This window comes from Sitodiplosis mosellana, unplaced genomic scaffold, assembly GCF_009176505.1.
Source record: "Sitodiplosis mosellana isolate CC-2019 unplaced genomic scaffold, AAFC_SMos_1.0 Smas_scaffold_3, whole genome shotgun sequence".
In the NCBI taxonomy this organism is placed as follows: Eukaryota; Metazoa; Arthropoda; class Insecta; order Diptera; family Cecidomyiidae; genus Sitodiplosis; species Sitodiplosis mosellana.
Genome location: NW_022595246.1, coordinates 767,408 through 784,480, shown reverse-complemented (window position 1 = coordinate 784,480; position 17,073 = coordinate 767,408). Strand labels below are relative to the sequence as shown.

The following is a 17,073-nucleotide window of genomic DNA, read 5'->3' as shown; positions in this document are numbered from 1 at the left end:
ACGCGCCGGTTCAGTCGAGTTTTGTTCGGATGCGTTCATTTACGTACGGTGCGTTAGCGCAATTTCTCATGTTGCTTCTTCCAAATGCGAAGTGTATGACTTACTTAACAACTTAAGTATCTTTTGGATGGTGCTAATATTTGAAAATAATTTTTCGAAAAGAAGAACAAAAAATCGAGTGCAAACGGGGACTTTCATGCAAATTGGGAAAAACTTTCAATTCATTTCGAAAATATTTGTTTCAAAACATGTGGTTGTTCATGTTCTGCAATGAGAACCACATGTAATTGCTTCAATTACACTTACCAATAGTTTTAATGGAGATTCATTCTTCTTTACGGTTGCGTCCACATTACTGATCGCCGATTCACTCTTCGAAATCGATTTCTCATTTTCGGTTTTAAAACGCTGATTCTGCAAATAAACAACATTTAAGTCGAATGGTTTTCGCATTGTTTTCCATTAAACATTTTCCCCCGTTGTAGTTAATATTTGTGTGACACTACGTTTTGACAAACATGCGGTTCATTGTCCATGCACAGCGGGTATGGCAAATGTACACTTACATGCGTACAACAGCAATTGTACTGCGGTCGATCGTCGTGTGATGAATGTGAATTCGTTGCTGCTGATGGAACAATTGATGAGTTTGGGGTACGACGACGCTTTTTTATACGAATCGGAGCTCGGGCTCCCACATAATTCGAAAATCGACGCCTTGAATGTCGCACTATCGACACCCAATCAATCATTATTGTTTATTATTTGCATAAATGAAACGATTCGGTATTCTAAACGTTTGTATACATTGTTCTATTCGCATTGAAACACTTTTATGATCGCATTTTTATGGTAATGGCTGCTTAAAAAAAAAAAATGAACAGAAAATTTCACATTTCTTTATTGGACGATTTGATGGCTCTTTTTATCGTAATTTCAATAAATCTGATGATATATGATTCATTTGAAATGAATCAGCGAATCTGCTAAAACGTTCTTGGCCAATCAATTGAAAACAATGTCGTCGTTTCACTTCTTTTTCTTGGCATTCCAATAGGGTGGTCCAAACTGATTTATCATGGTAAGGTATATGCTCCCAATAGCTTAAAATTAAATTGGGCTCAAAACTAGTTGATTCCTTTTTTCAGATGGAAAAAAATGTCAAAATCAAGTGGTCGATTAAAATGGCTGTTTTTGGCCTATTTTTCAACATATATATTGATAGAAAACCCATAGGTTATTCAAATCGAATCTGGTGACATATAATTTTTTGGGTTTTTTTGGGACGCTAAACACAAATCCGTTGTCTAAACTTAGCTAATATTGCTTTTTAAAAAAGTTTTAGTACAAAAACATGGTTTTTTTAACAAATTCAGCCATAAGTAAAAATAAATGGTTCCAAGTGTATTTTTAAAACCAAATTTGAACTCAGCGCCTCAAATTACCTTAAGATCGACTATGCTGATGACAAAAATCGAATAATCTCAGAACTACAGTTTTCTAGAAGTGTTCACGTATCGGAAAAAAATCACATTTTTCAACGTATTTTTCCACCAAAAGTAAATTTTTGTTCAAAGCAGCCATTTTTACGGTTTTTTAGACCGCAGAATTCGAATCCACCCAAAAAGAAATAACAAAATTTTCAGTGGGAAAAATTGATATTTTTCTATGCATTTATACGGATTTTTTGCGTTTTTTTCGGTTTTCTCCCATAACTCGTACCCCATATGCGATGGAGCAAAACTTTGTTCAGCAAAGTTTCAGATTCCGCTGAAACCTACAATTCTGATGCAAATATATATCAATTATCTCTTATCAGTGAGGAGATATTGGCCTTGATAGCTTTTATCAATCATCACTGTTATCTCCTTACTGATAAGAGATAAGTGATGACTGTCTGCGGCAAAATTATAGCTTTTAATGAGAACAAAGTTCTGCTCCGTCGCATATAGGGTTCGAGTTATGAGGAAAAAACCGAAAAAATGCAAAAATATCCGTATAAATGTATAGAAAAATATCAATTTTCCTACTGAAAATTTTGTTATTTCTTTTTGGGTGGATTCGAAATCTGCGGCCTAAATAACCATAAAAATGACTGCTTTGAACAAAAATTTACTTTTGGTGGAAAAAGACGTTGAAAAATGTGATTTTTTTCGATACGTGAACACTACTAGAAAATTTTAGTTCTGAGATTATTTGATTTTTGTCATCAGCATAGTCGATCTTAAGGTAATTTGAGGCGCTGAGTTCAAATTTGGTTTTAAAAATACACTTGGAACCATTTATTTTTACTTATGGCTGAATTTGTTAAAAAAACCATGTTTTTGTACTAAAACTTTTTTAAAAAGCAATATTAGCTAAGTTTAGACAACGGATTTGTGTTTAGCGTCCCAAAAAACCCTAAAAATTATATGTCACCAGATTCGATTTGAATAACCTATGGGTTTACTATCAATATATATGTTGAAAAATAGGTCAAAAACAGCCATTTTAATCGACCACTTGATTTTGACATTTTTTATCTGAAAAAGGGAATCAGCTAGTTTTGAGCCCAATTTAATTTTAAGTTATTGGGAGCATATGTATACCTTACCATGATAAATCAGTTTGGACCACCCTAGTGAAAAGGATCGAAAATTAAATTAATTCCTTGACGTTTTTGGTTCCGTGCTTATCAAGTGCGCATGCTTCGGCTGATAACTGTTGTGTTTTGTCGAACGATGTAGTCTAGATAGCTATCATATTTATACGAATGGCATCCAAGAGATTTTCGAACTAATTAACAGAATAGTATTCATCAACAACAGTTATGTGCTAGCGTCAGACATCCACATAATTCCGAAAACTTTTCAATAGTCGGATTTTATTGGATTTTCCTATTGTCGCTCTCCCACTTTGCTCGTGTTTTTTTGTTCAGCCACAGAAAGAATTGAACGCTATTTTTGTGTTTATTCCACAATAAAAAAAACTGAATGTAAACAAGCTAAAAATGTGAAATCCAATACCGAGATGATGTTCGGTTGGAAAACAAGATGAAATTTTGTGTTGAAAGAAGCAAATTAATTGTTGTTGTTTCTTTCCATTTGCTTATTAATTTATCACCCGATGTGTACTGTCGAAACTGTATTCACAAACAGGCCCAATTAGTTTGTTATAAAGAAAATTTTTATTTTTCAAAATTCTACGAACTGCTTAGCTGACTTCAGCAACTTGCAAGACTTTATAATAAGATTGTTGACAACAATAGGTAAAAAAAAACATCACAGGAAACCAGTACGAAGACCGTTGTTATGAGTCAACGTTTTGCATGAAACATTTTCCCAAAATGATTACTCATTATTATGCGCTGTATCCTCTGCGGAGGGATATTGATTTGAAATTATATGGAAAACGAAGCGTGCAAAATATATTTTGCCCAAAGTATCAGTCACCATTATTATGCGTACAGCATTGTATTATGTATATATACACACAAAAAAAATGCTAAAGACGGAAATAATGCTATGACGTTGAAATGTTGAATGAACACAAGTAGGTTGGATTTCTTTTCGAAACGTATATATATTTTTTCGTTCACAGCTAATCGATTTTCGTATGCTATTATCAACAGCACAACGGAAAAATATCTAAATTTAACAACATTCTGATCTTTGACTCCCAAAAGCGTGCGTGCGCGTATGTGTCTGTGTGTGTACGGTGTAGGCTCAATTATTTTTCAAATGAAATTCCAAATTACATTGTTCCGCCGTTCAATTTAGGAACAGATTCTTTTTGGAATTTTACCATTTAATTTCATTTTTTTTGTGTCAAACTGGATATCCTTTGTTAAACAAGACATCAAACGGGATATGTGACACTGAATTTCTGCGATGATTCATTCAATTGATTATCAAAATGAGATTTGAAACTTTTTCTTAACTCTGGGAATTAAGTAGAATGTACCAACTAGATATTGTTCAGTCAGCATCTCGATTCTCCGTGAAAAATCGAGACCATATGATTTTGTTTACGCGGATTTTGTGCAACACATTTTTGATTATTTCGAAAGGAAAAAAATAAAAAATTAAGATCTCATCAGGGAACGAATCATCAACAAGATGTTTATTTCAATATTGTTGTTCACTGTGAATTTTAATTTCCAAGCTTTGGATATTTTCTCGTTTCGTTAAGTTTGCTTTATCATCAATAGAGTAGCCCCAATGTTTGTAATCCCCTTTTCTTTTGACTTTTGATGCGTATATTCAATGAAAATCATTCACTAGGATTGGTTTTAAGCCGCTCAAACGAAGCCGTACATTGAACAATGATTTTTACTGACTACAAAGTGAAAACAAAAAAAAACATTTGAAGCGTAAATCCAAAAGCAATATTTCGCCAAGCATCACTAAAGAACCAACGGAAAGTGTCTATCACGAGAGAACGTCGTTCGTTTTTCTCCTTCATCTAAAATAAGACCCAATACACGGATGCTGCCGTGAAAGAATAACTTATAGAGCACTTATTCGAAGATTCCACTTGTTTCACAAATGTTTATTTTCTACTTTTTATGCGTAAAGTTGTAACATCGAGAGCACACTTTCCTTTTCTGCACATTTCGATGATGTTTAAACTATTTTTGACATGTATTTACTTGAAAGATTAGAACCAAGTGTTTAAAATTTCATGTGTAAATATTGTTTGACGCGATAAATGATGGGAATCAAAGAACGTTTTAGCACACACAAAAAATATCAAACAAAGAACTTGCTATAGATTACGACTGGATTTAGGGTTTGTTTTCCTCTCGTTCTTTCGATATTTCTCTATCGGCTGCTTTCGCGCCACAAAGTGTGCATAAATGTGGCACAGGTCTGTGGAATTGCTTTTGCGTTCGAGCGACTACAAATAGCTACTATTTTATATAGCTCGTGCCGTTCACTGATTTATTTTCCACCATACACAATTGGTGTTGAAGGAGAGAGAGCTACACCGAGTAGCTACAACGTTAACTACTACAACGACGCATATATATCTCGTCACCTTCACAGTTATTGAAAATGTCAGGATTGGGAAAAGCGACCGTACACACGGCATATATGTATGCTACACGCGTTCGTTTGGTGTTTGTTTGTTGGATGTGAGCGTAGAAGAACAACAACAACAGCAACATCAAGAACAACAACGAAAAAATACTTGCGTACAAGCGGTTGTTAACGAAACCGATGATTTGCCTTCTAACAGATTATACTATGGTTGTGAGGGTGCGATACTAGACATTCTTTTTTATATATGTGTTATATATGCTTCAATGCATATATATTTCGGAAAAACGAGAGCGCACATAAACACAACTGGCCTGTGTACAATTTTCCATTTCACCTTTTTTTACGGTTTATGCGTGCGTGCGATGAGCAACGAAAATCCGTTGTCATTGGTTATATACAGAAGATGAGATGAGAGTGTTGAATAATATATATATATATATATATATATATAATATGAAGATTGTGAAAATGCAACAGTAGAGTGTGACAAGACGACAAGTGGACACTTGGCTCAATTCACACTTCACCAAATTAAAATCTAACAAACAAAAATCGATATATCTCGTATTTTTCGGAGGATTATTCTTGTATATATATTTTGCAACAGAAAAATGGTTTCAATTATTCATGAAAAACATTCAATTGGGGGAGAGAAAAAAACAAGAAATGTTGAGCATTTAGCGCGAACAATGGTACAAAAGTGTATTCTTTTGAAAGGAATCCCATGTTTTTGTTCAATTTTCTTCAAAGTCGTTATTCCTTCCCATTTTGTTGCAAACATTTTGATCTTTTGTTATTCGAAAATGTTCCCCTGATGGAAAAAGTGTACAAAGCACTCGAAAAGCTGTTGCCTCATTCATTTACATTCGATCGTTTGTCTTACGCCATTTATGAATGGAAAATCGAATTTAATTAAAACTTCAACATGCAAAGGTGCAATGCGTTTGCTAAAGCTATCAATCAAATAAATATGATACATATTTAACGTAATGAACATGGGTAATTCGTATCCGACTGCGAATGCACATAAATGAAATGCGAAGGGAAGGGGAAATTTCTCATTTCATTTTGTTAACAGCTTTTCTGACTTTATTGCAAAATCAATTTCAATTTCAATGCTTCTAATTGAATTTACCATGTTTGTCTTCGTCGAGATGCACTTTAACTAAATACATTTCAGCATTTAACACGTTAAAAGCGAACGCAATCGTTGAACTCTTCCAACTTATTTAACCACTGTGCGCTTTTCCGTGTTTATTTTTACCATTGTTCACAGTTCAATTGACGGAATTCATTTACATTTGAGAAAAATTGATAGAAATCATTCGATATGTTCTACTCAATATATTATTATGCTACTTTTATGTAGAAAATTGTACATTTTCATCCAAAATAGAGATTTTTTCCTTTAAATTTGCATTTACAATGACTTAAATAGCATGACTGATATCATACTTTGTCATCCGTAGTGTCACAAACTATAATAAATTTTACTTCTTCTTTCTGCATATTTTCTTGATTCAGAATGTAAGCATACCTGGCTCTCTGCTAACTCTTGCTGCTCCTTTAAATTGATCAATGCTTGTGTCAATGGCAAATGTGCATTGTTCATAGCAGATTCCTTTGTCTAAGGTGGATAAAAAAGAAGAGCACAAATTGAATCAAACAGAAAGTCATAAATCAATTTTTCCATGGAATTCCGTTTTCCACTGTAGACAAGAAAGAAAAAAAACCAGCGCTTCTTACCTCCGATGCATTGATTTTCAACGAATTTTCTTGCTCCCACTTTGATGCAATTTGGAGTGTTTCCACTGTTTTCTGTTGAATGGTTTTTGTGTCATCTAACAATGTCAATTCGTAGAATTCCTGGATATCTGTTTTATTGAAAGGGGATAGTAATGAGAAGGACAATGAGTATTCAATATATAAATCGAATTCAAAAAACTTTGAGCATCCCATATATTTGTCTCTATCAAAAGAGGAGGAAAATATCAAACGGAGAATGGAACATTTCAAGCAGTGATTCCCCAAAAGTAGACATGTTGCTTTTTTCAATTGTGGAAGTCAAAGAAATTCATAGAAAATATTCAATTCCAAGATGTTGTTATATAGTAAAATCCATATGAAACGAATTTTATTCATTATTTTTCTGTATTGACTTATGAACAATGTGTATTTGTATGGATTTGATTAAAAAAATTGGCCGAAATAATGGTGAATAATCTAGGAGATTGAGTTCAATGGTGGAAATGGATTCTGTTTGGACACAACCAGTTTGTTGTGCTGTTGCGATATATAGCCTTTGATTCGTCCTTCAAATATTAAATTTGAGACAATGCAATGCGTTTCGTCCATGGTAATGTCATTTTCGCCGGCAAATTGAAGAGCAACTAGGAAAAGTTGCAAGTCCAATTGATGCGTTTGTGTGATGAGATATACCTAGAAGGGAAAATCGTTTTTTTAATAAATTCAGTCTTTAATTTTTTCAGAGAAAAACTTAATTTTTCTGACCATCTGGTTAGAAAAACGAAAGTTAAACAGTAGAAAACAATTGTGTGTCTGTTTTGCTTACCCGCTTGAAAAGATTCCGATAGCCGTACATTTTTAACTTTTCAACAATCAAGTAAATGCCATACTCGATGAAAAACTTCTCATGGCGTTGAATGACTTCGTCAAATTTCGATATGTTGCCTTCTTTCAGTGCGCACGCCAGCTCATGAAATTGGAGTACATCGTAACGTTCGAGCATCTCACGTTTTGGCATATATCCAAGTAGCATTTTCACCGGCACCAAGTAGATCAGAATGAGACGCTTATTTTTTGGAAACTTTTTATGGCAATGATTGAATGCATAGCTCAAATACATGTCGGCCGTCTTGTAATCCGAATCGAACATCGCTTTGCGGCCAACGAAATACTTGTACGTGATTTGTTGGGCCAATGGAAATGAGTCTTTGTACGCTGAACTTTCGATAGCACGAATCAATGGTTTGCATAAATGCAGTTTATTGATACGGAAATACACTTTAAACAGTTGATTGACCAAGCTCAACATTCCCAAGCGCTTGGTGTCTTCGTCGGAGGATCTGTTGAATCGATGAAAAGAAACCTTGACATTAGAGAGGTTTTCAAGTAGAATTGAATGATTGAGTTATTTTCAAAGAAAAAACCACATTCTCATACCGGTTATCGGCGGCACACACACGAAAACATCCCATTAAACACTCGGCGGCTTTTTCAAGTATTTCGCCCGGCTTCGATACATGGCATCCTTCATACTCTTCGCATTTTTGTGCCAGAAGCCTCAAATCCAAACACACCGTGTACATTACGGGCAGTGGCCAATTCTCTTCTTTCATTGTTTGCAACATCTTAACCACATTTTGGGCACAGGCCGTTTGATGCTTATATGCTTTCATGTAATTTTTCGCTGCATTTTTAAGTGGCGGCAATTAGTAAAGACGATAATCGACATCGAATTGTATGCGTTACTTACGTGTTCGAGAGAGATAGTACATCACCTTGATGTGTTCGGCCACAACTTCGTCGATTGGTGGATCAACAATGCGTTCCACCATTTTTTCGGGGGATTCAATTTGCAGCTGTGAATTAATCGCATGACGATCCCGTAAAGACACCAATTGAGCCACTAATGCACCGTCTTGAGCATGCCATAAACGAGCGATCGCATTTAAATACGTTGTTATACTCCCAAACATCGCTTCGGTTTTTAGTTCAAGCATCAATTAAACTAAAATGAAAACACAAGCATTTCATATACTTTATCGTTTTTATGGTTCCGGCATCCGGCAAAGAAATGTTTGTATTGATTTAAACATACTTACCGGTATATTAAGAAGGTTATTTCAATTTTTATTATTTAAAAAAAACACTAGACGGTCTTTCAAGTCAATCGACTAAACGAAATGTTCATGTCGAAATGATACGTCAAATGTACTCAACACTACAAAGACAGCGCACGCGCTGAAAATGATATGACATGAATACATTGCCAGAGACATCTATTGAAAAAAATTGGAATTTACTCATTTCAAATATTACATTCTAGTTCTTTTCAATAGAAATTCACGGTAAGAGTTAATTTCATTAGTTTTTTGTTAAATATTTTGTTCTTTTCATAGATTTTGATTTAAATCGAGTATAGAAAGGGGTTTGATGTCTTGAAATTGAATGCGAACGAACAAAAGAAGGGTTTCTAGGCAATTGGAACGATGCAACCTGGCATAGAAACAGTGACCAATTTTCATAATTATTATCAATCAGGTCTGCGGTATAATCAAGATTCGAATATTATGCCTACGTCAAAAATGAGATCTAATTTGTGTCCGAAGAAAAAATTGCCCATTTCGGCGAAGAGTTAATTAAAACAAGACCAAAATCCAAATGAAATCCTCATGAAAGAAAAGTGATATAAATAGGGAAAATAGAGATTCTAATGAGAAAATTGCACGTATGGACATAAACAAGTGAATAGAAAAACGAGCAACGGTGAAATTTGATCTGAAACTTCATCTATCTGTGTACTTTCAACATCCTTTTTCTAATGCTATCAAGTGGAACACAGCGATTACATTTCGCCATTTGATTACTTTGAGATAATGAATGAGGGCAATATCATTCAATACCGCCGGATTTGATTTCACAATGCAGCACAGCGAAATGAACAGCGTATCCCAATTTTGTTTTGAACTCTCTGGCATTTCTCCGTGTTGTATATGTATATCACACTCCGATTGTACCACACACAAGCGGAAGTACAGCAATTATGAACGAAAACAGTGCCACACTCCGTTTCCAGCTATCATCATGCACTTTGTTCTTAATATAATTCAAAATTATGCTTTCACTGTAATAGCAGCGAGGATGCTCTCTCACTTCGAAAACATATCAAAACATAAAATGAAATGGAATCCGAACCGAAAATATTGGGCCAAATCTCTCTTTGATTTGAAGAGAGAGAAAGAGAGCATTCATCAATTATTCGTGATAACAAAGTGGTTCTGATGATAAAATAAAATTGGGGAATAAGTGAAATGTATTACGACGGAATTGATTACATTAAAAGCATATTTTTAAGTAGCATATCGATTTTTCTCTGTTTGAACGCATTCGCAACCGCTAAAAGAGGTTGTTGGATTTTATATGCTCGTCTCTTTCGCGCGCACATACACATTACGGCTTACAGATGAATATGTTACATTCGATACAGATGTATATATAATAAAATGCTGGGATGTCCAACAAAGTCTTTTGAACGGATGCTCATCAAACAAAGCAACACAGCATGGTTCATGTTATAGTCGCCAGTTTATGCGGTAGTTTGATTTGGATTCAACGCGTAAACTGGCATTTAAATGTATTTTAAAGAAATAAAACAGATGATTTGTAAGCAATCTGTTGAAAGTGATAGGATAAAATACTTTCTGAGTCTGGGAATAGGGAAGAATAAACGAAATTGTATTCCATTTGTTTCATTCCGTTTTCCCTATTCGACTAAAATATTGATTTTGATTTTAAAGAAATTGTTCTAATTTTAAATTTTTCCTCTGAGAATACTAGGGAAAAAACGAGATCAGCGGCAACGCGCTGCGTCAATATTGGAATTTAGATACCCAAAAAAAACCCCATCTAAATGTAAACTCTTTCAATGCTACACAGCCTAATTGCCATTGATACGGTCATTTCAATTTAGTCATACCGAGTCCAATAGACTCAATCTCTATGGTAAATATAGAAAAAGAACAAAATTGGTTTTAACCGACGTAATCACTGCTTGATTTGTTCCTCTTTCCACCCTCCCCAAAAAGTCAATTAGTCTCATGCACTTACCCAATAATGCTTGGAATAGCCGCGATTTGAATATCCGAATGACGCGTTCGATTGCAATCCGTAGGGTTCGATCTTGTGGCGCTGAAAGACGTGAATGATAGTCTTCCAACAGCTCTAGCGCACGATGTGCCTCTAAAAAATGGAAACATAAACAGAAAGAGAAAAAAATATGTATGAAACTTGTGAATAAATGATATTGTGTGATAAAAATAGCTGTTCTGTGAATGAAGTATTATTTTGAACAAACGAAGAAGAAGAAAAAACGCAGAACATATCCTTTCTCCCCTATTAAATAATTTGTTGATGACATTTGATTGTCCTTGAGGTGAGAATTTAAGTGAACATACGATATAATTGGAAATACATTCAATATCTGTATATAAGATATAGATAACGATCGAAAGATTCAAATTAGTAGCATATTTTGAAGCTGGGGATTTCTGTTGCTGTCACAGCAGCAGTCAATTTTTATCACTTTATTTGTGCCAATCGCACAAAATATTCAAAGGTATCCATTTGGCTATGATTAAATTAGGATAAATAGTGTAAAGCGATTCGAGAACGTGTCGCATGTTGTCACTTAATGGGAAACATAAATTGGCACACAGCTTCATTATTGTTCAATTTACTGTCAGTCAGTCACCCAGCTCAGTCAATCGCTTTCTCTCTCTCTCTCTCTCTCTCTCATTCGTTCCGAGACACGTATCAGACTTCGGCTTTTGACTTAAATTAATTAAATCTCGACCTATTTGCGTGATTGCCATTGTGTCTTTTTTTTCTCTCTCTATACCATTTGCATCTCGGTGAATCTTTTATAACGTTGTACAACACACACATACACAGCGCTAAGGGAATATGGCCATTCGCAAACAATGGCTGAATGTTGGAAAATAATCAATTTTCAATTTTTGCACCATGTTGCCGGTGTGTGTATATAGATCGAGAAAAGGGAAACAATGACGTTTGCATTTTCTCTCTCTGCTTCTCGGTCTAAAAATAGTTTGGCCACATTCAAGAAAATTGAACTTGTCGGTGACATCGTTCATTGCATGACGCACACTAATCAATGAAATTTCATTACCACCCGAAAACACACATCAAAAATCTCTAAAAAAGAATCTAGAGCACCGATTTAGACGTTACTATGCATAGCATGAACGTATTGTGTGTTTATAATCAAAACGAAGCCAATTGATGGATTATTTTAGTATGGCCTCTTCTGGGCTTGTGATGACTTTAAAATGTAGAATTTTTGTTTCATTGACACTAAGCAATTAGTCCTTAGAAGCAACCGCATGGTAAAATAGTTGTCGATCTTCGTTTCAAATTATGTATGTAAATTAAAATTTCAAGCTCTTTGGATAATTTCTAAGCATTGAATTCATTTTGATCCGAAGTAATCGGTTTAAAAAGAATTCGCAAAATGCAACACCGAAAGCAATTTTCCATATTTGGCGTTAACGTGCGCTCAGCGACAGAAGGAGAAAAAAAAATTACTGCAATGACATCGTTTCGCTAGTTATGCTTTTAATGTGCCTCGATGGTGCTTTTTTTTCTTCGTTCAGTCGTCGAGCAATGCATTTAATGTGTGTTTTTTTTTCTTGTCAAAACTTTTCACATGGAAAACCATTAACTCATTGAAAAGAAAGTAAGCTAATGGAATCAAGCTCTTATTTCAAAATTTATTACATCCGACTAAAAAGCCCATACCCCATCGCATATCATATAGTAAAAACGAAGAAAAAAACAAACATGCATGCCACCTATTCGCACGTTACATCACCCATAGAGCAGTAGTATATAGTGAACATTTCTTATGTCCATGATTTGTTTGCATATTGTGTAACGTGTGCACATGTCGTACACTCTCTGCAATCCCCACACTAGAAATAGCATCGTTGTGTTGTTTTAATCCCAAATTTCGGGGAAAAAACAAAGCAAATGACGAAATGAATGAAGAGATATGCAGAGTCTATAGCTCGTAATTTGTGTGCAGTTATTGTCTGATTTTATTCGTTCATTGGCGTATCGTTGCGCCAAATCTTTGCTATTCTTCTTCAAAATTAAATATATGACGTCTGAATATCTCTTGGCTACGAATTGGATTTTGTGTTTTTTTTCAGCTTCTGAAAATACAAACAAATGCTCCGATTTTACACAATTTTAACAAGTGTTGGCAACTTTATTCGCATCGTGCAGTTGTCGAGTTTTTGTTTTATTTTTTCCGTCGCTTCGATTTTGACATGTTATTCTTATATTTGCCGTAATTTCATCTATGATGAAACGAAATCACATGTTTCGATCGCTTCATTTGATTGTCAGCTTAATTGAATGCAATTTTTCATGCTTGTCTTTAAAATTTCTACCAGAACCCCAAAACCGAAGTCACAACACCAAAGCCAGTCATTTGTGAAATATGATTATGTAAAAAAAACCATCATGTGCAATGAAATTCAAGACTAAACGGGAAATAGGTAGACGGTGAAATAAGAGGTCACATACCTTGTTTTTTCACTGGCATTTTGTTCGTAAGCTTTTCTCTCTTTCTCTCTCTCTCTCTCTCTCTCTCTCTTTCTTTCTCTCTCTCTGTTGTCGTTTGTCGTCTTCCAAAATTCAGCTATCTTTTCAATTAAATGCGTTGAGTATTACTTTTTACACAAATTTTTTGTCGCCAATTTATTTCCATATATTCATTCGGTGTTGGTTTCACTGATGAACGTCTCTGGTTTGGATTTCAAGCAGTGTCATTTCAAATTCTCACTCGAAACTATGTTTGCACCGCCGAATGCACTGTTTATATTCGAAAAATGAATCAAATTAATCACTAATTTTAGCTGTGAAATTCGTTTTAGATGGTTCGATGGTAAAAGAGCAGCCAAATTGAGGTCATTATTTTGTCATTAGTTTTCAATTGAAATCGAATTTAAGGAAACACTGCTTAAAAATGCACTAATTCAATATTTTATGTGCTGTCGACAAGGAAAATAATACGTGGCTTGATTATAGGATTTTTTGATCGAGTGTTTTTTTTCCTGCACCAAAAACTAAACAAAACAATTTCGGTTCGATTTATTTGGATTGAATTTTCAGATTAAAAATTCACTTTTTTTGTTTTGATTTGATAACAAACACCATTTGTACTGTGGCAAGTGTGTAATTTAGATAATTTCTAGAACAGGTACATCTGTGTGGAATATTATATGTTCCTTAGCACATCGAAAAATATTGGAAGAAAAGTTAACGAAAAAAATTGTAAATTTTAACCACTACAAGGATCACAATGACACTAATATAGTTCTATCGACATTCAAAAACTATGTTGCACACACAAAAGACAGGATAAAAAAGAGCAGCAACGAGTTATACACGCAAATAAAAAAAAATGGGGCACTCAAAATCAAAAGTTTGCTTGCACACGGAAATATCACTGTGGTTCCTCTTGAGTACAGCAAATCGATGATAATTTTCTATTCGAAATGTATCCTTGTGGTGTCAGGCTATGTAGGTGGAATTTACATGGAATTTTCAGGTGTGTACTTATTTCTCTAGATATTGAACTAATTTCTTCCGCAAACAACGGGAAAATCGAGATTTCGTATGTTACCACAATCCGTTTGGAGTTCACTTCAATTTTGACACGAGAAAAAAAATGTTTTTTTTCCTCTCTTTTACACTCCCCGAGTTTCCTTTTAGCCCGAGGGTTGCACAGTATGTTGTCAATAGATAGGATTGGACTCGATTTTATGCTACACACCAGAAAAAAAAGATGTCTTACTTCTTCTTCTGTTTCTCTGTGTTTATTTCTTTTGCGAAAACCAGTGGTTGTGTGATTGAATTAATCCTTGCTCGTCATATTTGAATTTGAACACAGAACAGAGAATCAAAGAATTTTGGTTCGATGAAAGACAGAGAAACAGAGAGAACACACACTGTACTTTGTCGCTACTGTGTGTATATGAGTAAACTACGGTTTTTTTAAGTGCTCAATTCTATCTCCCCATCTCGAATGAATTTATCGAACACTAACTGAGGTGCAGCGCACAATTGCGAGGGAGAGAGCAAGAACGTTTCTCTTCTCTTCCTTTTTTTTATTTCTCAATTGTGTGTGCTGGGCACATATACATGCACAATGTGCTCACAGTTCACGTATGTGTTTGTGTTCACTTCCGATGCGTATGTGTTTGAATAACAGTGAATGCTGAGATTCGAGCATGGCACTTTTATGCATGTATTTTTCCCGTTATTTCTTTGGTGTTGTCGCATTATACGATTCAACAGATTTATTGCATTTGAAATATTTGCACCCCTTTTTGGTTGGTTATTTACAAAAGATTGATTCCATGAATATCCAAATAGAATCCAATTGGATTTTTAAGAGTTTCTCTGCCGAATATCGCTTCAATCAAACTGTAAATGAAAAACATGATATCTGCAAGATAAACAAACACATACACATAGAGCGCCGTTTGAATCCTTCAACGCGATAGCGTAGTGAAGCAGAAATTTGAACCTTTATTGAATTTCTGTCTGCATAGCGAACACATACGACAGCTGTCAAAGCAAATGGATGGCTTCAATGAAACGTCTGTGGTTATGTAGCCCATAGCAGTATGTGATAAACATTTGTCAAAATTCTTTCCTTCAACCAAAAATAAACCGAATCTTTTTCTAGCTGAAAATTTACCAAAAAAAATCCAAGGTTTTGATTACTGGATTTACAGAATAGTAACAAGTAAGTGAATAAATGTCAAAGGTTACAAAATGTCACACTGAATCGATTTTTATTTTATCATGCAGATAGAATCGGAGTGAACCTTAACCTACAACCCGATCAAAATAAACACGGTTTGAAATGGCATTTTATGTCGACAAGGACAAGGGAGAGAGGCCAGCCGATGCTATCCATGTGCGGAATGACAAAGTCGGACAATTCTATCGCATTGTTGTAGACACATGGGATAATAAGTCTGAAATCTGGGCACTTGCCTACGGTGGAAAGGTGCTTGGTCTTGCTGGTGCGCTCAGTGGAATGTATGGAAATGCGTACTTTCGCCGAAAATTACGACTGAAGAATTATGGATTTTTTTCAACTTATCTACCAAATATGGCACTGCCATTTCTCATTACAGCCTCATTTCATGAATCGGTATGTTTTAAACCTTATAAGCACCTAATGAAATACAGACCAATTGTACCTTTCTTATGAAAATGATTAATGATTTACAGTATATACAAAAAGACATTTTTGTGGATCCATTGGGTTGTTCACTGTGCAAAGGTACCCGGGCTGCTGCCGTTCAGGTTATTTTCGGACTGATACAACCATTAGTTTTAGTACCCGCTTCATCGTTTATGTTTGCGACAAGACATTTTACTCTACGTATTCCGTCACCAATACGAGATCGCAAAGACTTTCTCAAGTTTTGTAGGAAAATGTTTATACCACTAAAAGTGCCGATGGGCATAAATGTTGCTTTGCAAACATTATTAGCGTTTTTCATCACACACATGGAAGAGAATCATTTCTTCTATTTGCAACAGGCGATAATTAAACCGGACACTGAACAAAATGTAGCAACTGAAGAAGTGTAAAACAAATGTTAGAAGAAGAATCTTAGGAATCATCCATACTTTTCTCGTGCTAATGAAGCAATTTTAGATTTTTATTGAGACGATGTAATGAATTAACGATGAAATTTGATGATGATGATGTTGTTGACTCGTTTCAAGCTAGAAATATTTTCAATAAAATTGAACAAAACAAAACAAATGAATTGGAATTTTCAATTGTTACTTTAATTATCAAGTGATCATTTACAGTAACAATGTGTGGATACTTGGTTTTTATTTGGAAAGAAAAAAATTTGCAATATAGCAAGTGACAAATGGTAATTAACAAAAATCCTATCGATGAGATCGAAAGAAAATCCCAATTGGACACTACAATCAGATTATTTCAAGGTTTATTCCCAAAATGTTACACCATTAAGCTCGTGTGGACTTGTTTCTTTATCTCTCGAGATTTCCATTCAATCGGATTTATGCCCAAAAAAAATCTTCCTCGTACTCCTTCAATCTGAACTTTTTCTCAGACTTTCTTCCTTGGATCTCCCTCGATTTCTCTCACTCTCACTCCAACCTTTCCCGCGATTTCAGCGATAGTTTCAACGAAAAAGAAAAACAATAGAGGTAAAAACTT

The 17,073-nt window shown here is 34.8% G+C and overlaps 3 protein-coding genes across 33 annotated transcripts in view; 1 reads left to right on the top strand and 2 right to left on the bottom strand.

Moving 5' to 3' along the window:
• LOC129566168 (disks large 1 tumor suppressor protein) overlaps positions 1-14,925 on the bottom strand; it is a 32,364-nt gene extending 17,439 nt beyond the window's left edge. For 4 of the 29 annotated variants that reach the window (XM_055441827.1, XM_055441830.1, XM_055441837.1 and 1 more), the window contains exons 1-6: positions 14,650-14,877; positions 13,377-13,664; positions 10,875-11,006; positions 6,771-6,898; positions 6,562-6,651; positions 307-414 (exon numbers count right to left, since the gene is read on the bottom strand). In XM_055441827.1, the coding sequence (XP_055297802.1) occupies positions 307-414; positions 6,562-6,651; positions 6,771-6,898; positions 10,875-11,006; positions 13,377-13,395 (477 nt within the window). In that variant the 5' untranslated portion in view covers positions 13,396-13,664; positions 14,650-14,877. Of the gene's footprint in view, positions 1-306; positions 415-566; positions 863-4,630; positions 4,929-6,561; positions 6,652-6,770; positions 6,899-10,874; positions 11,007-13,376 lie in introns of those variants that run through there. The other 25 variants (XM_055441838.1, XM_055441842.1, XM_055441844.1 and 22 more) reach the window with 18 other exon arrangements.
• Positions 7,124-10,985, bottom strand: LOC129566169 (PCI domain-containing protein 2 homolog). Of its 2 annotated transcripts, none has more exons than XM_055441869.1 (5): positions 10,875-10,985; positions 8,521-8,775; positions 8,208-8,454; positions 7,597-8,110; positions 7,124-7,463 (listed from the first exon to the last, which is right to left on the bottom strand). In XM_055441869.1, exons 2-5 carry the CDS (start codon positions 8,765-8,767, stop codon positions 7,248-7,250), a joined length of 1,224 nt encoding a protein of 407 aa, XP_055297844.1. In that variant the 5' UTR covers positions 8,768-8,775; positions 10,875-10,985; the 3' UTR covers positions 7,124-7,247. The 2 variants fall into 2 exon arrangements, with proteins under 2 accessions (XP_055297844.1, XP_055297843.1); XM_055441868.1 differs by lacking the exon at positions 10,875-10,985 and adding an exon at positions 8,870-9,046.
• A 498-nt stretch (positions 14,926-15,423) lies between the features above and the next one.
• On the top strand, positions 15,424-16,644 carry LOC129566171 (uncharacterized). 2 transcript variants are annotated; one of them, XM_055441874.1, is made up of 4 exons: positions 15,424-15,482; positions 15,547-15,606; positions 15,672-16,020; positions 16,101-16,644. In XM_055441874.1, exons 3-4 carry the CDS (start codon positions 15,727-15,729, stop codon positions 16,464-16,466), a joined length of 660 nt encoding a protein of 219 aa, XP_055297849.1. In that variant the 5' UTR covers positions 15,424-15,482; positions 15,547-15,606; positions 15,672-15,726; the 3' UTR covers positions 16,467-16,644. The 2 variants fall into 2 exon arrangements, with proteins under 2 accessions (XP_055297849.1, XP_055297848.1); XM_055441873.1 differs by having other exon boundaries at positions 15,470-15,606.
• Positions 16,645-17,073: the final 429 nt, after the last annotated feature.